The 24,136-nt window shown below is 42.6% G+C and overlaps 1 protein-coding gene across 4 annotated transcripts; it reads left to right on the top strand.

Moving 5' to 3' along the window:
- Nucleotides 1-1,794: 1,794 nt before the first annotated feature.
- Nucleotides 1,795-22,400, top strand: Napg (NSF attachment protein gamma). Of its 4 annotated transcripts, XM_034518164.2 has the most exons (12): nt 1,795-1,949; nt 4,547-4,614; nt 6,708-6,792; nt 7,452-7,469; nt 8,084-8,114; nt 10,208-10,317; nt 10,440-10,506; nt 10,933-11,003; nt 14,920-14,998; nt 17,224-17,303; nt 17,859-17,988; nt 19,763-22,400. In XM_034518164.2, the coding sequence occupies exons 1-12, from the start codon at nt 1,894-1,896 to the stop codon at nt 19,904-19,906; spliced, it is 939 nt and encodes a 312-aa protein (XP_034374055.1). In that variant the 5' UTR covers nt 1,795-1,893; the 3' UTR covers nt 19,907-22,400. The 4 variants fall into 4 exon arrangements, with proteins under 4 accessions (XP_034374055.1, XP_076768676.1, XP_076768677.1 ...); XM_076912562.1 differs by lacking the exons at nt 1,795-1,949; nt 4,547-4,614 and having other exon boundaries at nt 7,438-7,469; XM_076912561.1 differs by lacking the exons at nt 6,708-6,792; nt 7,452-7,469; nt 8,084-8,114.
- The last annotated feature ends 1,736 nt before the right edge of the window (nt 22,401-24,136 follow it).

Genomic DNA, 24,136 nt, shown 5'->3' with positions numbered 1-24,136 from the left:
ACTATATGATCCAACAAAGGTTCATCTTAAAGACTGCTTATGTTATTAACTCATGCTGTTATCGCTTTTGTAAACTTACAAACTACAGGAAACCCACTCAGATTTACCTTTCACGGACCAAATAGATGTCATCTGGATAAGTATATCTGCCTAAACTTCCCACTTACCTATTCCAAAGGGTGGGATCCCTCTGGGTTTCAAATGTACATCTTAGGAAAATTTTCTTTCCCCAAATGTACTTAATCTTATTCCCTACATCTTGTCAAGTCCAGGCACATCCAGAACAACTCCAGAGAAGCAACCTCTAGATGCTCCATCTCCTGACACATACACAGCTGCTTCTACTGGACCTGCTCCTTCTGACCTGTCCTCAGATAGCTCCATGGACCCTGGACAGCAGGAAACAGCCAATTCTCCTACGACCTGACAAACACCCCCATACCCATTCTTCTGTGTTTCCCCTAGAGACACATCGCCCCCAATGCCAGCAGGAAGTAGCCAGATATCAACGACGTCCCTATTCCTGCTTCACAGTCACCTCTTTCTAATTTTTTCTTTTTAATTAAACCAAAACGGTGGAATGTTAGTCTAAACTCCACATCCCCAGTTACCTGGCAACAGCCAGGTATGCTCCTCCCCACAGTTACCTGGCAACAGCCAGGTATGCTCCTCCCCACAGTTACCTGGCAACCGCCAGGTAGCCTGATCCACTATAAAAGGGGCTGCTTGCCCCCTCCTCTCTCTCTTACTCCCTCTCTTCTTCTCTTGCTCTCTTCCTCTCTGTCCCCTCCCCCACCTTCCTCTCTCTCCACGTGGTCATGGCCGGCCTCTACTTCTCTTCTCTCCCCACCTTTGCCCTTTCCCCTGAATAAACTTTCTCCCCCTTGGAACCGCATGGTCTGGAGTGGTCTGTTCTGAGCTGCGGTCGGACTTCTTCTTAAAACAACAACACTAGGTCTGTCTTATGGTGTGATTATTCAGGGAGATGCCTCAGCCTGGGTCCACTAAGATACTCCTTCCTCCCACAGTTCTATCGTTATGCCACGGCTGTACAAAACACACTAGATGTCGCCAGGAAGCCTATAGTGTGTGGCCCTTTAAGAGACACTTATTCAGACTCTCATTATCTGAGGTGGATGTAAGAAAAGATCGTTACAGATGAAAAACTGAGAGTCTGCATAGGCATGGTAGGAATGTCTGCATAGGCATGGTAGGAATCAACGATATAATTCCAAAACTACCATTGATTATCAGCAGAGCTCTACTAGACCATTGCAAGGCCCCTCCCAACCAGTTTGAAATACTAGAAGTATTATTTGACAGTAATCAAGGATTACAATCTGTTTTCATGACTGACTGACTGACTGATACATAATTCGAACTAGTAATAAAATCTGTTATGGTAGTGTACCAGCACTAGGAAGTGGCGATAGAAAGAAACATAGTGAGATCTTGTCTTATAAAACAGAAGAAGGAAATCATAAAAGATGATGTGCAAATACAATCATAGATGTAGTACAGAGAAACGGTAATAAATTGCAAGGCCAAATAGGCAAAGGGTTGATATTAGTTGCTCCTTAAATATTTGTACGGTTTAGTAACCAGCGCTCGAAAGAACGCACTCCTATAAATACCCAATACCCAATAACACCAGTTTAAGAGCCTTCAGGCCAGCTCCGCATCACTGCGCTTGCGTGAGGCCTGGCCCCGCCCTCCCCGTGCCTTCATTTCCCCCCGCCCCCCATTTCCGGGCCAGCTTTGTCACAGGAAGTTTGAGCTCTTCGCTTCCCGTAGCTACTTTTCCCGGCTTCCTCTGCGGTGTTCCCACGCCAACGCTCCGGGTGTTTTGCTGAGATCTAAGCGGCCTCACCGCCTCAGCAAGCGACCGAGGCAATGGCAGCCCAGAAGATAAACGAGGGACTGGAGCATCTGGCCAAGGCAGAGAAATAGTATGTGGAGTTGTCGCCGGGCCGGTGACCCGCGCCCCTCAGCCGTGCGCGTGGGCTGATCGGGAGGGAGGGCCGTGATCTTGTCCGCTCTCGGGGCGGTGCCTTCCCTTGTGGGTCAACCTCCTGCAGTCGGCCGTGCCAGCCTGCGCCGCGGCATTTGCAGCAGACGCCCCTGTGACAGCCACGTCTGCCCGGCTCCGGGTCCTCAGAGTTTGCGGCTCCTCTGCTCGTTGTGGGCTCTGGGTTGGACACCTTGTCTCCTTCATGACAGCCAGAAGTGACACTATGGAGGAAGTCTCGCGGTGGAGAGCCACTGCTAGGAAGGAAAGATCCTGGGGCCGTGCGGGGGTGTAGACCAGATATCCTTATTCATTGGGGGCAAGGTCTAAGTTTCGTTAGCCCTGTGGTTGTTCGCCACCATTTGGTTCCGGACGCAGTAGGCACACTGCGAGTTCTCCTTAATCCTCTCCCCCACTTTCATGAATTACAACATACATATTTAACGATTATCGACTGTAAGACATTTCTTAGTACACTGTTAGGTGAATCAGAAACTAAGGTCTTAACAAATAGAAAGCCCCCAATTTACAAAAGAGGAACCGAGGCGGCCAGAAACTTCCTGGAGACCTGTCCAAGGCTGCTCAGCTGAAAAGAGCGAGTTTTAGGCAGTGGAAATTCACAAGCCCTTTTCTGGTGTACTACCTTGCCTCCAGGCAGTGGCTGGGAAGATACCTGTCAATGCAGAGGGTGGTCCCAAGAATTCTTTTTGCTGGTGAAAGCAAACGTAAAAGAACGTAGAAGAACAGAACACTCGCTCTTAGCCATAATGAAGTTGCGTTCAGTGAACTAAACTAAAGGAGGAGTTTGACCACCGGAGCTAAGGGAACTGTAGAAGCCAGGATTGGCATCCTTTCATAATAGTTTTGACAAGTCCTCAGGGCAGCTGTGTGTAGAGTTGAGAACTAGGCTCCTAGGTGTCTCTGTTGGGAGAAGGCTGGTAAGAGAGGCCTTCTGTCACGACAGGGTCATAGATGAGCGGACTTGCTTGTGGCTGTGGTGGGGTCTGAAGGGTGCGTGAAGTTGCTCTAAGTAGAAGAGCCAGGCCGGGCGGTGGTGGCGCACGCCTTTAATCCCAGCACTTGGGAGGCAGAGGCAGAGGCAGAGGCAGGTGGATTTCTGAGTTTGAGGCCAGCCTGGTCTACAGAGTGAGTTCCAGGACAGCCAGGGCTACACAGAGAAACCCTGTCTCGAAAAAAAAAAAAAAGTCAGCGGTGGCAGGAAAAATAGACCGGAAGTGTAGGAGAGGCAGTGGGATTCGTCTCTGTTTTCTGATGGTGGTGTCACTCATTACTGCTATTCTGGCTTAGGAAAGTTTTCTTACTGACTCCTAGGACAAAAACAGTCAAGGTCCACAACAGATTGGCCATGAACCCGAAGTTAATAGGGCCTTCATTCTTGCTAATTAATTGCTCAGCTGCCTGGGGTTGATCTGCAGTTTTACAAATCTTTCCAGCACATTGAATGTTATGTCTTGTTTTGGGGAGACTTCCATAATCACTTTAATATAGGGCAGAATGGGTGCTTTGGTGAAGGGGCAAAGAGTCAGAACTTTATTTTGCTGCATATTTTCTCAATTTTGTGGATTAGATATTATATGTAGTTGAAAAGTCTGCTTACACATTTAAGTCTTGTTATATGTGTATGTATGTTAAATGCTAACTATACAATATGTCTTACAGGGATAAGTAACTTTGGAGTTAGACTCTGGGTAGTTGATGCATGTGTCACAGAATGAAGGGTGCACTTCTAAGGGTCGCACCGATCAGCTGAGTAGCCCCTGATTCATAGGAAGTTAGCAGAGTTGTATGTAAGCAGGCTTTCAATAATTGAGTTGAAATTTATAAGATGGTGTTCAGCAGTTTTTATGCATAGCCAAATGTAATGGCTACTGAATTAGCTTGAACTGAGAGTTTGATTTTTTTTTTAAGTAAAAGCAAAATATTTCAGAAAGAGCAAGAAAGATAAACAGCATTGGGCATCTTTGCTCTGGTTTCTAAGCCAGCATGCCTTCTGGAAGACTATATCTCTTTGGTGTCCTAATACACTACTTCTCTTTCTCCCCCCTGTTTAGTGGTGGTTCCTCTGAGTGCTGTTCCCACAGTCCCTGTAGTCTCCTCAGGGGATGCTTCCTGTGACCTTGGCATAACAGAGACTCATGGCTCTTTAGTTATACTCTCTCTGGTAGCGTCTCAGCTGCAAAGTATGGTGTACTTCTAGGTTCTCAAGCTTGTTAAAGCACACTTTATCTGCTTGTTAAAACTCAGAGAGTTTCTGGTTCTGTAGATCTAGGGTAGGGTCATTGTACATTTCTAACAAATTTTTAGACAGTATTGATGCTTCTGGTCTGGGGACCATGCATGTTCTGTTTGGATGGTATGTAGATATTTCAGAAGAAGGAGCATTCATGTGGGGGCAGGGATGGAGGAAGAAGCAATGGTGCACTTATTGTGAATGTGTCCAAAGAGAGTTGAGAAGGTGAGGGCCCTGTAGCTGATGCTATGATTTTGAATAAGAAATGTCCTTCTTTCTCATTTTAGCCTGAAAACTGGTTTTTTGAAGTGGAAGCCGGATTATGACAGCGCTGCTTCTGAATATGGAAAAGCAGGTATTTGTGACTGCTGCTGTGTGTGTTGCTAACTGAATCTGGTAACTTTGTCTTAGCATAGTAATTCCAACGCTTCCTGATAGACTTCACTAGTTATAACAGAGACGCCGAGCAGAACAACTGCAGGCTTTGCATGTTTCCACACTTACCCTTCAGATACAGCCAGTATTGAGTCAGGTCCTGGTCCATTCTCTTAACAGCAGACATGGGGTAGTGTCAGCTGTCCAACAGTTAGCACATTCATAGGTATTATTTCTGTCTTAGACTTTCTGCTGTTGACTAAACAGTTTTCTTTCATTTCTAAAACTAGTCTCCTTGAAGGAGATCTATAAATCTTGTTTTTTCCCACATTAACATTTATGAGCTTCATTTGGAGACACATTATTAAATGTTCACAAAGGATTTTAAGCCGTATACACATCTTAGTAAATTTACCTTCTATAAGTATAAAATATCTTAAAATATGCAACATAGGGAATTTGTTAAAAGTTTAGTGTTTTGTTAAGGAATGATATGATAGCTCTGAATATCTGCTATTATTTGGGGTATAAAGTAATAAAACATAATTTTGAGGCTGGAGAGATGGCTTAACGTGAAGGAGCTTGCTGCCAAGTCTGACGACCTGAGTTTGATGCCCTGGATCCCCACGATAGACTGAGGGATCTGACTTCTGCAGCTTGTCTCTGACCTCCCTGTGCATACACAATAAAAATTTTAAACTACCACGGATTTGAAGTTCCTCAAGCAGATTTTCATCCATGACTGTGTTCATAGGCCTGGCTTAGAGATCACCTAGAGCAAGCACTTTTCAACAAATTTTAGTTTCAGTTTGTCTCCAAAGAAAATAACTGAGAAGCTACCATTATACACAGAGGCGTTGTTTCTTATTCTAAAGGAAAACAAGAGCCTTTAGCCCTGCATTTAAATACTGGGTAAACTCGTGGCATGCATTATGCAAATTCCTTGTATTTTGTATTTAAAGATAAAGATAAATTTTCTTAAAATTGAGCTTTATATGGATTTTGGATTATACTTTACACACGGTCACTTAAAACCAAAGACATGTTTCTCAAGCATAGGAAATTTAACAACTTTGCTTTATGCCTCCAGGACCATGAGCTGCTTCCAGAAATAAATATTCTGAATCAAGTTTCCTATTAAAGTGCCCGTTGTTTATTTTTCTTGTGAGTGCATGCAGGATAGAGCCATGTGATAGAACTTATTAAAAACAACTAGTTAGGCAGGAACAGGAATAATTGTAGTATTTTGTTTGTTTTCAACACTTCATTAAAGAGTTCTTTGAGAGTGGTTGTAAGAGGTAATAGTTGAGAACACTTTATCTAGAAGGGAGACTGAGGCAGGAGCATCTGCTCAAGTCAGAGGTCAGTCTGTACTGTGTCGTTCAGTTCCCAGGCAGTGGAGACTGCATGTATGGTGGAGACGCGACTCAGAATGCCAAAACAGACAGAAGACTGCGCTCTTCTTAAATCAGTATGCATTTTACTTTTTCATAATCCACCTTTGGTGGATTTTCCAAGTGTTTCTGTTGTTTCTCAGTGCCATCCTGGTTGTTTCACCCCTGTGAGCCCTCCTTGTAAAACAGCCTGCAGTGTAGGCTAGCTCTCTGAGCAGTGTCGATAACTACACAGAAAAGCTTTGTGTTCAAAAATGACTTGGTGCTTAGATATTGCCAGAGGGGAGATTGATTACAAGGCTAGTATGTTGGCTGGGCTTCTGGGTGTCAGTAATGCAGGGGGCTGGGCGGGAAGAGCTAGGGAATGAGGGGCTTTCTTAGGTGACTAGAGACCCCAGCTATTTGGGAGTAGGTGCTAAAGGGGGCTTCTGGTGTTCAATGGACACTACACCAATATGTTGCTAAAAATCAATTAAAACTTTCACAGGCTTTTAAAAATGTGCTTAGAAAGATTGTGATTTGCTTTAGTTAAAAGTAATATTTCACACCATTATGAAACTCCCTATCTGAAATCAGTGTATTTTGTAATGTCTCACACAAAATACTGATTTGGATACTGATTTTAGGGCTGTTAATGATGGAAATAGAACATCTATGTTTTTTTCTTTTTCTGTTTCAGCTGTTGCTTTTAAAAATGCCAAACAATTTGAGCAAGCCAAAGATGCCTGCCTACGGGAAGCTGTTGCCCATGAAAATAACAGGGCGTATCTTTTTTAGCTTTAAAAAGAAATGGGACAACTAGAAGGTTTTGAGAACACCTTTTTCCTGTTACAAATGTTCCTTTCTAACCTTTCTGAGACCGACTTTATTTTGCTAATGTTTGAAGGAAAGTGCTTTTCAGTTGGAAAGGATGAACAGTGCATGTGCTTTAAAGCCAAGGGAATATCCAGTGAGCACATTTGGTGTGAATGCCCGTGCTTGCCTGTTTGCTTCTGGGTTGACAGGGATTTGACTTGAGATGAAGCGAGGGAGGTTTCCAGACCTGTGCTGAAAAAGGGAAAGGATAGCTAGCTATTGAAATGCATGAACTGCTTTGGAAAAAAATTAGTCTTGCTTACGTATTTGAAGATTTATAAGCATTCTAGAAAGACATGTTTTTGGTGTATCTTAAAGGCCCTCATTTATAAATGTCTGTTTTATCACACATGAAAATCATAGTGTTTCAGTCTTATACTTCATCCTGTTGCTGACAGCAGTTTAAAGTGCTGCACGTGGTTGCTCGGCGTCTTGGCTGTAGGAGCACCGGGTATCATGGCTCTGTCCTTTGAAAGCAGAAGGGCCAGTGCCTAGTGTTTAGAAAGTGATCTCCAGAGACCATTGACTTCTTCTTTTCCTTAATGCTGACATTGTCATGTCTGTTCAGTCTTTTTCATGCTGCCAAGTAAGTAATAGTTCACCCTTCTTACGTGTTTGCAGATGTCTTGAAACTTGGGGTTTTACACTAGGCTATGCATTTTTAAATACTCATTCTAAATATAAATTATTAAATTTATAAATTTAATTAAAATAATTATTTTCATTTGCTTTCGTCATAAACTGAACTTTAAAGGCCACATGTCTCCTAATTATAAAAAAGAGTTTTAAATTAAATTCTGCATAGTATTTTGCTTATGAAAACACAGGTGACTTGGAAGTCCCTTGTTTTCCTGTACTGGAGAAGAGAAGGGAGCTTTCTTTTCTTATGGAGGATTGATTTATCTTAAAACTTAGACTTCTGTTCCTTTCTAACCTTTCTGAGACCGACTTTATTTTGCTAATGTTTGGTGCTCCTAAGATCATTGCTTAAACAATAAATAAATAAATAAATAAATAAATAAATAAATAAATAAATAAAATAAAAAGTGTGAAACTACAGTGTGGCAGAGTGGACCTGGAGTGACACAGTGTACTTGATGTCCCTTCTGTCAGTCACTTCCCTGCCTGCCATCTTCACCAGAAGGCTTTTCCCTCTTCCTTCATTAAGGTCTCATCAGAGAAATTGTATTCTCTTTGCAGAGCTTATGAGCAAGCTGGCATGATGTTGAAGGTTAGTAACACTGTGTCAGAACAGCTGCGGAGGTAAAGTGAATAAGCACGCTGTCAAGGTAGAGTTCATGTTGCAGTTGACAGGTTTCTTCACTAAAGCAAGAGGGGCGAGGGTTGTGGGAGTGGATGTGAAGGCTAGGTTGAGGCGTCCTGCCCAGGGTACCACTAACTGGACCACAGTGAGCATCCTGTGGCAGTCAGGAGGGAGTACTGAAGCTCCATGTGAGAGGGAAGTGTAGTATAGGGGGCTGGGAAGAGCAAGGCTCTGGGCTCTGCAGCCAGCACAGAGGCTGCTGCTGAAGAGAGCCGCATGAGGTTTCCTACATCTGAGAACTTGAGGGCATCTGGATGTGGTAGAAATTTATGATGATATGTTTGTTTAAGTTACTTGTTGGTTATGGAAAGGAAAATTTTCTTTATTACTTATTTGGTTTTATATATATCAGGCTGGAGTCAGTAGGGTTACAGATGAGCTAGTGCTGCTTTACCGTGTTCCTTTTCAGTGGAATGATAGAATATTGACTGATATACCACATTTATGCTTCTTAATAGCAGGTTAGGGGTTTCCATCTTGTAGTGAGATGTGTATGTGTGTGTGTACACATGTGTGCACATTCACTCATGTACACGTGCACACATGCATCTGGCTGCTGTGTTAGCCAGAGCTCAACCCAAGGCTGACCAGAAGGGCCGTCCACCTTGATTTTTTAAAGACAACGTCTCTGATCTGGTACTTGCTGATTAGGCTAGACTGGCTCACCAAGAGTTCCTGGTCTGCACCTGTCTCTAGCCCCCCAGAGCCAAGAGTGCAAGCACACATGTGTTGGGCTTTTAGTTGTTGACTTTCAGGTCTATATCTCAGATGGCACCTACTCTGTCCTGTTCTTTCCTCTCCCCACTGCCATATAAAGGTATGCCTTCTCATTAGTAAGTCGGTAGGTAAGTTACAGAAAGGGGTAGATCTGTTAGCTTTATCCTGTCTGTTTCCTCAAATACCTTTCAGTGTATACTGTTCTAAGCCCTTGGGTTCTTTAATTGAACTTTTGTTTTTTTTGTTTTATTTCATTTCATTTTGCTATTTTTTTAATTCTTTCCTGCTAAAGTTCAGGGGTATTTCATCGCATGTGACTAAACATAGCAACTTTATGTAGTATCTTTCAGTCTATGCCTCATCTCCACAGCTAAAAATGTTTTTTAAGTGTTGTTTTGGCATGGGTAGGAGTGAGGCTGGCAGTTTACTAGAAGCAGGCTAACACATTCTCAGCTTGGTGGGGTACTGACTTTTAGATCTGAGAGTAGGCCCTGAGAGGCCATTGTGGGCCTTATGTAGAAATACAGGAAGTTACCTATAGATGAGAGTCCCTGCACCTTTGCAGCTAGCTCACCAATGGTTTCCTTTTTCAGGTCTTTCATTAAAATTGCTTTAGTTTTTGATTTGGAAAATCTAGGATCTCAAGATCTTGAGACTCACATAGTACTAGTGAGACACAGAATTGATTCTGTCGGTTGTGATCAGCCCAGAAGAGATCTCCAAGCCCCTAGTAAGTCAGAGTGAGTGAAATAGACCAGACATACAAGGGAGTGGAGAGATGTGGCTAGCTTTAGGAGGTGACACATCCTCTCTAGAGACAGCTCTGCCTTGGCCCTAGCTTCTTATTGTAACCTGGGTCTGAAGCCTGCTGTAACTGTAGCTTATGGTAATTTTTTTAAGGAAGGCATGAACAGAGCTTTTGTAAAAGCATGTGATTTAGAAACTTTGTGGTGGTGTTGTTCAATTAGCCTCAGACTTATGGTATAACTGTGAAGTCATTTTAGTATGTTTGTTGCCATTTAATGTTTCTGACAGTATTAGAAAAGTGAGATAAGCTGGTCATGGTGGCTCACGCCTAAAAACTCCAGTACATGTGAGGCTAAGACAGGAGGATTGCTCTGAGTGTCAGGCTAGTTTTGTCTAGTGGGTTCCAAGTGATCTTGAACTAATGTAAGACCCTGTCTCAAAAAAAAAAAAAAAAAAAGGGTATAGGTAAAATCATTGAATTTTCAATTTCTTAAGTTGAGACATTTTCTGGTCTGTGCTGCATGTGTTTCTTGTAGGAGATGCAGAAGCTGCCTGAGGCCGTGCAGCTGATGGAGAAAGCCAGTGTGATGTACCTGGAGAACGGCACCCCTGATACTGCAGCCATGGCCTTGGAGCGAGCTGGAAAGTGAGTGCATGTGGCAGTTGGTGGGTGCACTGGCTTTGCACAGGCCTCCTCTTTGTCTTGGTAAAGTCCTTGAGAAACAAGTTTCTTAATTCTCACACAGCTGTGTTCTCTGTCTAACTCAGGCTCATAGAAAACGTAGATCCAGAGAAGGCTGTACAGTTGTATCAGCAGACTGCGAGTGTGTTTGAGGTAAGTTACAATTTCCCTTGTTTCTTTACTTATGCAGAATATTTTTACCCATAATATATGGGAACAGAAGAATGCAGTGGATGCTTTTTAAAGTTCTCTATATCCACAGCCCAATTCTATTCTTTTCACAGGAGTCACCTGAGTCCATTGAAAAATACATATATTTATGTTGCACTTCATTCATAACAGTAGCAAAATTATAATTAAGAAATACCAATGAAAATAATTTTGTGGTTGGGGGTCACCTCAACATGAGAGACTGTATTCAAGGGTTGCAGCATTAGGAAGGTGGAGAACCGCTGCTCTAGAGGTTAACGAATGGGCTAGAAGCTGTGCTGCTACCATCCGTGGCCATTGCTTTGTGGTATTGGATGTAAGAGTTCCACATTAACTGTACTGACACTCCCTTTTCTTCTGTTCCTCCAGAATGAGGAGCGCCTCCGACAGGCAGTTGAACTCCTAGGAAAGGCCTCCAGACTGCTGGTACGAGGACGGAGGTATGGCTTGGGAGCTGGAGGCCTGTAGATCCATGGGTGTTTGAGTCTACGTTTGGAATTTGTAAATAAGCGTGGATATAACTTATTTGTCTACATTTGGACAACAGTGAGAAAATGATCATCCTCTAAGGAGTAGGTCCATGAAATTAAAACCTGCTTTTCTATCATGAAAGAACAGTGAGTCATCTTGACCTGTCATTGCATGCTGTTATGGTTTTCTCTTAGAATAAGTGATAAAAGCATCCTAAATACCTGTGAACAACAGCTTTTGATACTTGAGTTATATCGTTAACTGGGATTTTTACGATATATGTGTATATGTATATAAATGTATATATTTGTATTTAAGTGTTTATACAATATATTTTGATCATTTTCCTCTCTTACAACTACTCACAGAACCTCTCTAACTCTGCCCATCTTTATAGTTTTTCTCTTATTCTTCCTTTCATACAAAAACAAAGCCAAAAAAACAACAAGACAAAAAAAAGCCAAAACAAAACAAAACTACTTCTGAGCCTGGGGCCTGCCCTGAAGTATAGTTGATAGACCCAGTGATGCGCCACGGGAGAAAACTGATTTTCCCTCTGCCAGTGGGTGTCTATTGCAGGTAGCTTCTTGGCAGATATCCACTGACCCCTCTCGGTGCTGGGACCCTGTCTGGCTTGAACCTGTGTCGGTCTAATGTATGCTGCCACAGTCTCTGTGAGCTTGTTCTGTTGTGTCTGAAAGACAGTTTCCTTGGAGTCTTCTACATGCAGCCATCCAGTGTGACCAGGACCATCTGTTGGAGATGCTGTCTTTTCCAGTGTGTAGTTTCGATTTCTGTGGATTAAATATCTATAGGTGTATGGACTTATGTCTGGGGCTTCGATTTGATTCTATCAGTCATCATGTCTGTTTTTATGTCAATACCATGCTGTTTTTATTACAGTAAATCTACAGCACAATTAGAGATTTATAATGGTGATAACTCTAGCAGTGCTTTTATTATTCAGGATTGCTTTTAGCTGTCCTATATTTATTGTGTTTCAGGGCTAAGTTACAGATGGTTCTTTTAGTTTCTCTGAAGAATTGTGGTAGAATTTTGTTGGGGATTTCAATTCTGTTGTTTGCTTTTGGTAGGATGGCTGTTATCATAAAATTAATCTTATTGATATGTGAGCATGGGAGGCCTGTCTATCTTCTGGTGTCTTCAGTTTCTTCCTTCAATATCTTAAGGTTTTTATTATACAAGTCTTTCACTTGCTTGGTTACAGTTGGCCCAAAGTATTTTGTGTGTGTGTGTGTGTGTGTGTGTGTGTGTGTGTGTGTGTGTGTGTGTATGTGTGTATGTGTGTGTGTGCGCGCGCGCGCGTGCATGTGTATGTAGTGAGAGATCCTGTTTCCCTTATTTCTTGCTTAATATATTTATCATTTGTATATAAGAAGGCTATTGATATTTGTGTGTTAAAAAGTGTTTATCTGCTGTCAAAGTTCCCTCGAGGAGTTTTCGGGTCATTTATGCACACTATCTTGTCATCTGCAGATAAACATTCTTTGACTTCTTCCTTTCCTATTTGTGTCCCCTGTTCTAGCTAAGATTGCAAGTATATTAAATATGTATGGAGAGATTGAACAACTTTCTTTTGTTCCTGATTATAGTGGAAATGCTTTGAGTTTCTCCTCTTTTAGGTTGATGATAGCCAAAGGCTTAATGTAAATTATCTTTATTATGTCGAGCTATGTCCCTTGTATCTCTACTCTCTCCAGGGGAGATGTTGGATTTTGTTGAAGGCCTTTTCTTCATCTAATGAGGTGATCATACAGTTTTTGTCTTAGTGGATACATTTATCAATTTGTATGTTGAGCCATCCCTGCATCTTTGGGATGAAGCCAGCTTGATCATGGTAGATAACCTTTTCTATATGTTCTTGGATTCAGTTTGCAAATATTTTATTGAGAACTTTTCCATCTGTAGTCATAAAGTATATTGGTCTATAGTTTTCTTTTGGGGGTAATGTTCCTTGTGTGCTTGGGTATATGGATAACAGTGGCTTCATAAAAAGAATTAAGAAATGTTCCTTTAATTTCTATTTTGTGGAATAATTTTGCATTATTTCTCATATTGCATATTGGCATTAATTCTTTGAAGATCTGATAGAATTTTTGCTGGATCCAACTGCCACTGGAATATTTTTGGTTGGGAAATTTCTTAATTACTGCTTCTATTTCACTCGGGGTTACGTGTATTTCAGCTGCTTCTGTCATCTCGATTTAACTTTGGTAGGTCATACAGCTCATGCATTCATCCGTTTCTTTTAGCGTTCCCAGTTTGGTGTGATAGAGATGTTTGAGTACGTCCTCATGATTATCTGAATTTCCTGAATAGCATTGTTGTGATGTCATCTTCTGTCTCTGTCTTCATTAATTTGGCTAGTGCTTTATCAGTCTTGTTGATTTTTCTATTTCTTCCTGTCTATTCTTTTTAAGTATTATTTCTTGCTTTCTAGAGCTAACAGATGATCATTAAGTTATTAATATGTGATCTCTAATTTTTTGATATAGGTATTTATATTTAGTACTATGAATTAGAATTGTGCCCATAGGTTTGGGTATGATGTATTTTCATTTACATTCATCATTGTTTTCTTGATTTCTGTCTTAACCCAGTTTTTATTCACTAGAGAGTTGTTCAGTTTCCATGAGATTATATGCTTTCCACTGTTTCTGTTGTTGTTGATATACAACTTTAATCCATGGTAGATTTGTAGGATATTGTTTCAGTTTTTTATTTGTTGAGATTTTCTGTATATCCTAAAGTGTGGTCAGTTTTTAGAGAACATTCTATGAGCTGCTGAGAAGAAAGTAAATTCTTTGAGTTTAGGTAGGATGTTCTGTAGACTTCTGCTAGTTTGATGTATGCCATTATCTAGGTACAGTGCTTCTGCTTAGGTTTCATGTGGATGACCTGTCTGTGGGCGAGAGCTGGGCATTGACATCATCCACTATCATTGGGTAAGGGTCTATATGTGATTTTTAGCTATAGTGGTATTTCTTTTATGAACTTGGGCACCCATATATGGTTGGTGTATTAAGTGTTTAGAATTGCAATATCCTCTTGGATTTCTCCTCTGACCAGTATGTACTATCCTTCCCTATCTCTTCTTAATTAGTTTTGGTTGGAAGTATATTTTGTCAGATAATTAAAATGGCTACACCTGCTTCATTCTTTGGTTCATTTCCAAATGGAAGAACAGATGTCATCCTAAGGTGAATGACCTTAAGGTCATCTGTTCTTAATGGTGAGGTCTGTTTCTTGGATGCAGCAGAAAGATGATGGAAGGAAAAGGGATGGGGGATGGAGTGTTTCGCGAAGTGCGTGGTCCTTTCTGTCTTTTTCACTCACCCTGCCATTAAATGGACCAGGAATGAATGAATGTAAGAGGGTAGAAAAGGCGAATGTTGAGGTCAATGCTACAAAAGGGCTGGTTTAGCATCCTGGAATGCAGAAGTGGAGCCAAGAGGGTGAGGATACATGACAGAGTAAGAGTGGTTGGGCACCTGGAGGTTCGTTCAAGTGGAAAGAGGAAGCCTGGGGTGATGCAATCTAGAATTCTCCAGCAAATTCTACAGAGCCATTTGTTGACATAGTTAGGAAAGCCTTAATGAATGTTTTTTGTGTTTGTTTGTTTGTTTGTTTTTTACGAAACTTAGAAACTCCTTTTGCGTTTCACTTCCTTTACTTTGATGTGATGCCTTGGGGGGAGTCAGGAATTTGAGAGAAGCATGATAGAGCAGAGCTAAGGGCAGCACTGATGCGGAACAGCTGGCAAAATCCTGTCCTCTCAAGTCTTGTGACATAGGGTAGTGCAGCGAAGTCTTCTGTTGAGGGCTTCACACCTGCCCTGTTGACGTTTCTTTCTTTTGTCTTTAGGTTTGATGAAGCTGCACTGTCTATTCAGAAAGAAAAAAATATTTATAAGGAAATTGAGAACTACCCAACTTGTTATAAGGTATTCTTTGAAAATGCCTAGTTTGGCTTTACTTGACATAATATTACACATTAGTATAAATATTTAAGCTAAGATTCTGTGGATAGTCATCTGCTTTTATAACATAGTAATTTATGGCTTTGTTTCTGACCATGACAGACCTAGCCTACCTTTCTTACATTAACATTACTCAACAAAACCAGAAATACTTACCTCAAACTCTGGGCAGGAGATTAACATGGGTGACCTGTAGGGGGCACTGAGTGCCTGGAGAAGCCCTCAGCTCAAGAGACTGAGTTCCTGGGAGTTTCTGTTTCCTCTTGTCCATTGCCCTAAGAAATGCCCCTAGTCATGGCAGTAGGAAGAAGAGACTGTGACAAATATTCCAAAAGAGATCTCCTCCCTGAAACTGGAGGAACAGGGGTGAGAGCCTTCTCTCCATCTCCCTCCCCACCCCCCACCCCCACACACTTGGCTTAGGTTGAGCTCTGGTCATAGAGCTGCAGCCCTAGTCTCTGGCTGGAAGAACTTGTAAGGGGAACCAAGAGAACAGGCAAATCCCAGGGCAGGGCATGTGGGAGAAGGGAATACCCTATGTGTGTGGCCCACACAAATCTTGGCTGTGTGTACCTGGGACAGACACAGAGTATGAGTGAGAATTGAAGTAAGACTGAAACCACCAAGTCTCTGATCCTGTCCATGAAATTCTGAGACAGATACAAAGATCAGAACAGAGGATTCGAACTGAGGTCAGAAGCACCACCAACCAGAAACAAGCCATAGTCTTTGGCTTGAATCCAGGACAGTCAAGTGCAGTTAAAACATCACACTTTTCCTGAAAATTACAGCAGTATATGCAGTGTAACAATCACAGAAATATAGGAACTAGTCCAGAATTACCCATCAGAACAACCAGGAACAAAGGCAGCTTATAGCACCTTAGTGACCTCAGTGCTAGAATCATTATTTCAAGTTAGAAGACCTCTAAACAGTTACTGTAACTGTTGAATAGCATAAAAGTGAACACTGTTGAAATGAATGGAAAGGAACTATTTTTAATGGAGAGAAATACTTTTATAGAAGCTGTACAAGTAAGCTGTTTGAAAAATTTGAGGCATAATATCTGAAACAAATTACTAGGTGAAGTTAACATTATAATGAAGACAACTGTTAATAGTTGTAGCTACAACTAAATGCCAGGACAAGCAGCTTCAGGGCAATTGATTTTGGGTCACATTTTGAGACTATGTGTATACTTGAGACAGCGGATCATGTTGCATCCACCGTGGCACAAAACTGTGATTGTTTGTGCTTCTTTCTTTTTCTTTTCTTGTCAGTCCAGGACCCAAGTCCGTAGAAAGCTGCCTCCCACAGTGGGCAGGCCTCCTCATCTCAAGTAACCTTACCAGGATAGTCCTTCAAATACTCTGCACACTGCTGAAAAGCTTGCCTCCTGGGTGACTCTGAATCCCCTCAAGTAGACAGTCAATAGTTTCTTTCATAACTAAGACTTAGTTGCTAATGATGTATTGGCAAAAAAATATACATGGGTGATTGAGTGCATTGAATAGGTGGGCGTGGCAGTATATGTCTGTCATCCTAGTCCTGCTAGAACAAGAGGACTGTGGGTGTGAGACTGGCCTGGACTTTGCGTTTAGGACCTGTCTCGAGAATCAGGTATCACTGAGAAAAGTAAAACACACAACAAAAAAAAGCACCAACACAATAAAGCACCTTATGAGGAGCTGTTGCCAGTAGGCTGCCGTCCGTGCTGTCCCTGAGCTAAGCAGTGCCGTTGCCTCTGCTGTCCAGTTTCCTAGTATGTAAACATCCCAAGCTGGACTGCAGAGTCACAGCTCTTCTCTGCTTTTACTCCCTCCAACATTAATTGTAGATATTTGAAAGAAATTACACTGGCTGCGTTCTTAGGCTTTGAGGTTTAAAAGGTTGTCTGTCCTCAGGCCGGTAACGCCAGTGTCAGGTGGTTCTGGTTAGAGCAGACAGGCTTGGGCCTGCTCTGCCTTCAGTCTCCCCAAATCCCCACGTTCTCTGTGCACCAATTGTATCTGACATAGTATTCTAGGGTGTTTCCTCCCAGGTGTCCTTTGGAGGTTACTATAGAACTATGTGTGTTTCTCGTGTGTGAGCCAGTGGTCTGAAGTTAAATGCCATTGTTTTCAGTTCTCCAAGAAGGTGACTATGGAGATAGGTACTGGTTTACATTACAGCCTTCCCTCTCGTTTCAGAAAACAATTGCTCAGGTCTTAGTTCACCTGCACAGAAATGACTATGTGGCTGCAGAGAGGTGTGTCAGGGAGAGCTACAGGTAAGGGTCGGCTCTCCTCACTGCCCAGCGTTGTCGTTCCTGTCCCTTCATTTAGCATTACTACTCGGACAGATTTTGTTTTTAGCCATGAAACTTTCCCAGGTCTTCCAAGAGTAAGACTACCATTGCAGGTTCTGTGCTGGTTTGTTTTCTTGGAATGCTGGGGAAAGATCCCACACTGTCGTGTGTGCTGAGCAAACACTTAGAACAGAACTCCGACTGCTGCTCCTACTCGGGCGTCCTCTGCAGGGCCTCTGAATGATTGCTTACTTTGTCATCTTTGCTGTTTGACTGAACAGCAAAAGGAGAATTGCTGTGTGATGAGTTGCAAATCCGAGTCAGGCATTTCTATGGGGTCATGAATGAGGACTGGTAATTTGTAACTGCGAGTGCCTTCCACACTATAGGGTTCCTAGTGACATCCTTGGTCTTCGCCCACTGGTTGTCAGTAGCAACCCCTGTACTAATCATGATGCCTGTAGATCTTTGCTGGGGACAGCTAACCCTGGTGAAGGAGTCTTCAGGAAGAACTGAGGTGGTTTGTACTTGCCGTAGCATACCCGGGTTTAACGGCAGTGAGGACTGCGCAGCACTGGAGCAGCTCCTGGAGGGATATGACCAGCAAGACCAAGACCAAGTCTCCGAGGTCTGCAACTCGCCCCTTTTCAAGTACATGGACAATGACGTAAGTGGGCCTTCGGGGTTTGAAGTGATTTCCCCCATGGATTTGGAAGGTTTCTGCCTCTCTACCTGTATTTTCCACACCAAACCACGCCCATAAAGCAGCCAAGCAATTCCATTGGACTGTCCCACATTCAGGTAATGTGATCTCTCCCACGTGTTCATGGGCGATGTGCAAATGTGAATACAGCCTCATTGCTCACCGCCCTGCTCTGCTGCCCTCTGGGTTTGCCTTTCTCTAGTTGCTATTGGGCACTCTCCCTTTAAGAGGCCCATTAAGTGTAGCTTTAGTAATTCCGTAGGCCAGTGGGCATCCTGTGTCTGTGAGAGTTGTGTGAGATGGGTTGTTAATTATCTTCAGGCTATCTGTCGAATGGAAGGGTTAACTTTGTGAAGCATCCTCTGGTCTTCCTGTGAGAAAGGCCTCAGTCGAGTGAGCCACGCGTTGCTTCTCCTTTTCCTTCTGTGTGTTTGATCACATGATTTTATAGTTCTGTCACACTGCCAAATTAATTTAAGACCTTAAATTTTCTTATTGAGGTAGAGAAAAATACATATTGTTTATTCTAGGTAAATTCTTACACATTCTTTCTTTTTGAGAGAAGGTCTTCCTGCTGTATAGGGCTACCTGGCCTTGAACTTACAGTCTTCCTGCTTCAGCCCCATGAGTACCGTGAGAGAGTACAAATGTACAAGGTGTGTGTGTGTGTGTGTGTGTGTGTGTGTGTGTGTGTGTGTGTATCCTAGTATATACACTGTCTTCCTCAGTGCTGTCCACTGCTTGGAGCTCACTGATGTGGCCAGCTGGCTGGCTGACCTGCCTTGGGACCCTCCAGTCGCTGCCCCCACATGCTGCGAGTACAGGCTTTTGTCACTATGTTTGCATTTTACGTGGTGCTGGGATTGAGGTCAGGTCTCTTTGGTTATATGGCAGAAACTTGACCAGCTTAGCCGTTTCCACAGTTCCGTGCCCATCTTGTTAACTCGGGGTTCCTCATGCTTGGAAACCACAGCCTTTACTAATTAAGTTCTCTTGGCTCCAAAGTTTGTATATATTTTTTAATTTAATTTGTCCCTAGTTTACACTCTCACTTACTGAGTACATGTTTTTCTTCATAACCCCTAGAAGCATGACTAATTGAATATGTCCATAGTATCTCCAGTTCCCAAGTTAGGTACATAATTGATACATCCATAGCTGTCAACGGGTCACATCATGGTCTGATGCCAGGGCATTTCTCTCATGAGGATGGATGATTAGGTTTGGGTCATTTAAAACTTTTATGTGTAACTGTGCATGCTTGAAGTGTCACAGTACATGTGGAGGTAGCACAGCTTTGTGGAGCTGCTTTTCCTTCCATCCTTCTATCCTTCCATGGGTTCTGGGGTTGAATTCAGGTTGGCAAGCTAGTGTGGCAAACACTTTTAACTACTGAGCCATCTTGCTGACCTTATGTGCACTGCACGTACTTCTCTTTCTCTGAAAGCTTTATTTTTATTTTGTGTATTATGACTATTTGCCTGAATGCATGTGCACCACATGGAAGTCAGAGGAGAGTGGGGTCTCCTGGGGCTGGAGTTGCAGGAGGTTGTGAGTCACTCTGTGGGTTTGGGTCCTGAACTCAGAGCCCCTGCAAAGGAAGCAAGTCCTTCTAACCACTGAGCCATCTTTCCAGCCCTCCCCTAACCCCCACTGTATTTATGGTTAACTGATGTTAACATGCTATGTATCAGGATTCTGCTTCTCCAGCCTTCATAACATGTTTTATTGTTGACAGTATGCTAAGCTGGGCCTAAGCTTGGTGGTCCCAGGAGGAGGAATCAAGAAAAAATCCCCAGCAACACCCCAGGGCAAGCCTGATGGTGCTGCCAGCGCAGCCGCTGAAGAGGAGGAAGACGAGTACTCAGGAGGCCTGTGCTAGTACCTGCCTACCTTGATGAGCAGATGGGAGTGCTGACAAGCCATCCTCATGGGGTTAGGACTCATTTTGTGGGCGTCTCTGCTTCACTGAAATTCTGATGTCGAATGTTAATATATATGAAGTTATAGTTTGCCATTTCCCCAAACCAGCCATTGTATCTACTACCTGTGAAGCGTTCTTTCCTTTCCATTGTAAGCAGAAAACACTGTCATATTTTAATAATTGATTTTAAATGTATAGGTCAAATTCCAGAAAAATTATATCATAAGCAAAGCAGGAAATAGGTGTACTCAGTCTTTTCTCTGGGGTTCCTGTAATTTATTGTTAGGTAGGTTTCTTTGCATTTTATTTAATGTTACTTCTCAGCATTCTGGGATTTTGGTAAAAATAATCATTTCAAACTGGTCTGTCTCTTTCCACCATCTTTCCATGTTGTCACTTGGTGCCCACACATGTCCTGGCTAAGAGTGTCAACAATGCTAAAAAGAGAGGCAGACAGCAGGTCCTCAGCAGACGCTCCTCCCAGAGTCATCATCTAGTCTGACTAGATGTCTGACTGTGGAGATGGCGCATGGTTACACCATTGATGTGACCATTGATGATCACAGAGGGTGACATGTCACCCTCCCAGGCTGTTTACATGCGTGTGGAGTATCAGGCCCAGATCAAATGTGCTGCTCAGTGACCTAGAAATGGCACCGTCCGCTCTTCCATCCTGCCTGCTCACTTGCATTGTCCCCAGCCTTGCTGCCGTCGTGGACGCATCATAGACCATGAAGAAGCAGAACAAGAACACAGGAGGGGAACCCGGGGACTCCTTCCAGGGATGTAAAACGTACGTGAGCAGCACACTTCAGTGGAGGGAGGCCTCGTCTCAAGTTGTCATCATATCAGATACATTCAAATTACTGAGTCTTTTCAGATTCACACTGGGACAAAAGCTTTATTTATTTAGCTTAATAGCTCCTACATGTGACTGTAGAGTACGGAAGGAAACTTATTAAAGCGCTGTTGTAAATGTCCTCAGCCCTCCCTGAAGTAGTGCTATTTCTTGTTTCTTAACAACAAAAACTATGACTGTTCAAGCCTACTTGGCTCTTGACCAAAATGGGACTAGGTAAGACCATTTATATTCATCTAGAATGACAGGTAATGTCCCTGCCAATCTAGTATGCATGCACTTCTTACCTTCAAAATAATTTTGGTTTGGAGTTAATACTTTAACGTGAGTTGTGCTAGATACTACAAAAAATATTAGCCCAGAGGGAAAACAGTGGTTTTCAAAGACATACCTTTGGGGCGGGGTTACCTCTTTCCTACCTCGTAGATCTCCCGTGGCTATTTCCGAAAAGTTAGTTTTGAAGCATTTCTCTTTTTGCCCTATATGGCTAAGACCCATTCATGATTCGTGAACTGACGAGGTTACAAGCAGCAGCAGTGTGTGCTAGGAAGTGGTGCTGACCGGAATAGGGCTGTCGCCATGCTCCACCATGGGTAAAGTATGCTTGGTCTTTAGGTAAAGTGTTGTTCTGGTGCTGGTCCCAGTGTTGTGGAAGTGCTCCTACAGACTAGCATCTGCCAGGTGTACTTGAGTGGCTGGATGTCACTGAACAATCCCTGCACAGACTGCAGGTCTGATACCAAACACTAATATAAGTTTATGCTTCCCCCTAAGTTACCTGCATAGTTCTTCAGGTCACCAGCTCATTCTCTTTAATTGCATTGAGATTATGAATAAAGCTGTCTTCTGAGTTTTTATTTAAGAAGGAGATTGGTGTTTCCAAGATCAATATTGTATTTACCTTTAGATCTGACCAGAAATATTGGTGCTGGTTTGAGTTAATTAGCAGACTTTTAAAATATATGTGGCAGTACTCAAAAGTTACCTTAGACTGTTTTATGGCCCAGGTTATTCAATAAAACCTTGTAGGAGTTCAATTTTACTCGTATACACCCATAAACACAAAAGCAATTATCAGTGCATTGGGGAGCAGCAGTGAGCTGGGTTTTCAAGAGCAGAGGTATTTAGACAGTGTGTGCCTCCCGCCACCTCCAGTAGGAGCCAGCATGCAGGGTGTGGAGCTCAGTGTTTTCTGTCAGGGTTATTCTGTGTGCTGTCTCAGAAGGAGCATTTGTTCCTCATGTATACATTTTATTTTTCTACTTGCATTAAGTCTTTGTTCTTGTGAGCTTAGAAATGGAAATCGTAGTCTTTACTGCAAGCAGAACTCTAGCCCGTCCCCGTGAAAGTGAAAGTCTGCATGAGTATGCTCACAATCACCTAGCGTTTAGTGCTGTCCATAGTGAGTAAAGCCAGACAACAGAGCATTTAATATATTGAGTTTGTAAATATACAGAGTATTGTATTTGTGTATGGAATCTGCATTATCATATTTTTTCAGCTTTTTGGTGAATAAAATATTAATGTCATTAATGGAAATTAGATGATTGCTTCTGAAGGAAGATAATTATGAAAATAAAATCTAAAACTATGTGAATGTTGTCAGTTTTCTTTGCTTGTTCATCCTCTTCAACTACACATTCTCTCTATTCTTTATATTACTGTAGTTATCTGTGGTCGGAACAGACAGTATTTTCTCTGTCTTCATTTGTGGCTTTTGCTCTGTAGAAGCCAAGTAACCTAAGGAGTTATTGTATGTTAGTCCAGCCTTTTAAAACCCCAGCCATTCATGTCCTAGCATACTGCTCTGAGGGCTTCTGCTTGGGGAAGCTAAAGACTAATGAACATTTCATCCCAGAAGAGTTGCTCACAGGGTCAGATGAGGTAAATGTAAAAGGTATTGCTTTGCAATTAGATATAGTTAGAATAAGCTACTAGTCAGGTCTCACCTATGGTTAGTTAGATATTTGCTATGCAGTATTGTCCCTGACTCCTTGTGGATATTGATAATATATTTTGATATTAAATTTAGATTAAGTTGTAGTAAAAAAATAATCCAGAGAGATTCTTGGACAGTGATTTTTGTGTTTCTCAGGATTCAGTGACGTGTCCAAGCTGCTTTTTGGTCGCTAAAGCATTTGTAGTCCCATTAAGTAGCTGCAAGATAATGGGTGGCCATTGTTCTTATGTGGCTAGTACCAGTAAAAGGCCCCAACTGACTTTGATTTAATGATTTAAGGACATTCTAATGTCTCTAAAGAAAAAATGAGGAAAACTTTTTTTTTTTTTTAAATCAGGAAGCAATCCCTCCCTGACTCTGTGTGTGTGTGTGTGTGTGTGTGTGTGTGACTGTGACTGCCAGTACACCTTTTTTTATTGAAAGGACTTGCGTGTATTCTTACAGCCTAGGATGTTAGAATTCCTTATAGAGTTACATGTACAGATTTAATTTCTGTAAAGCTTAAGATTTTTTGTTTATCCTTTTTTTGGTTATTTTATTTATTTACATTTCAAATGTCCCCCTTCCTGGTTTCCCATCTGCAAATCCTCTGTCCCATCCCCCTCCCCCTGCTTCTGTGAGGGTGCTCCCCCTCCCCCTGCTTCTGTGAGGGTGCTCCGCCTCCCCCTGCTTCTGTGAGGGTGCTCCTCCTCCCCCTGCTTCTGTGAGGGTGCTCCTCCACCCACCCACCCACTCCCACCTCACTGATCTAGCATCCCCCTATGCTGGAGCCTCAAGCCTCCACAGGACCAAGGTCCTCCCCTCCCATTGATGCCCAATAAGGCCATCCTCTGCTACATATGTAGCTGGAGCCCTGACTCCCTCCATGTATACTCTTTGGTTGGTGGTTTAGTTCCTGGGAGCTCTGGATGGTCTGGTTAGTTGATACTGTTCTTCCTATGGGGTTGGCATCCCCTTCAGCTCCTTCAGTCCTTCCCCTAGCTCTTCCATTGGGGTCCCCAGGCTCAGTCCAATGGTTGGTTGTATCTGCATCTGTATTAGGTGCTGGCAGAGCCTCTCAGGGGACAGCCATACCAGGCTCCTGTCAGCAAGTGCTTCTTGGCATCAGCAATAGTGTCAGGTCTGCAGATGGGATGGATCCCATGGCGGGGTGGTCTCTGGATGGTCTATCCTTCAGTCTCTGCTCCATTTTTTTTTTGTTGTTGTTGTTCCTGCATGTCCTTTAGACAGGAACAATTCTGGGTTAAAAATTTTGAGATTGGTGGGTACCCCCATCCCTCAACTAGGGGCAGGGGGACATGCCTATCTACTGGAGGTGGTCTCTACAGGTTCTATCCCCTTTATTTGGTATTTTGGCTAATGTCATCCC

This window comes from Arvicanthis niloticus, chromosome 14 (genome assembly GCF_011762505.2).
Source record: "Arvicanthis niloticus isolate mArvNil1 chromosome 14, mArvNil1.pat.X, whole genome shotgun sequence".
In the NCBI taxonomy this organism is placed as follows: Eukaryota; Metazoa; Chordata; class Mammalia; order Rodentia; family Muridae; genus Arvicanthis; species Arvicanthis niloticus.
Note: the sequence above shows the minus strand (reverse complement) of the source record. Positions and strands in the feature narration are given on the sequence as shown.

Coding starts and splice junctions, on each gene's coding strand:
- Napg (XM_034518164.2), top strand. CDS start 1,894: ATGGCAGCCCAGAAGATAAACGAGGGACTGGAGCATCTGGCCAAGGCA. Junction 4,615..6,707: donor TTCTGAATATGGAAAAGCAG/GTATTTGTGACT, acceptor TTTCTGTTTCAG/CTGTTGCTTTTAAAAATGCC. Junction 11,004..14,919: donor CTGCTGGTACGAGGACGGAG/GTATGGCTTGGG, acceptor TTTTGTCTTTAG/GTTTGATGAAGCTGCACTGT.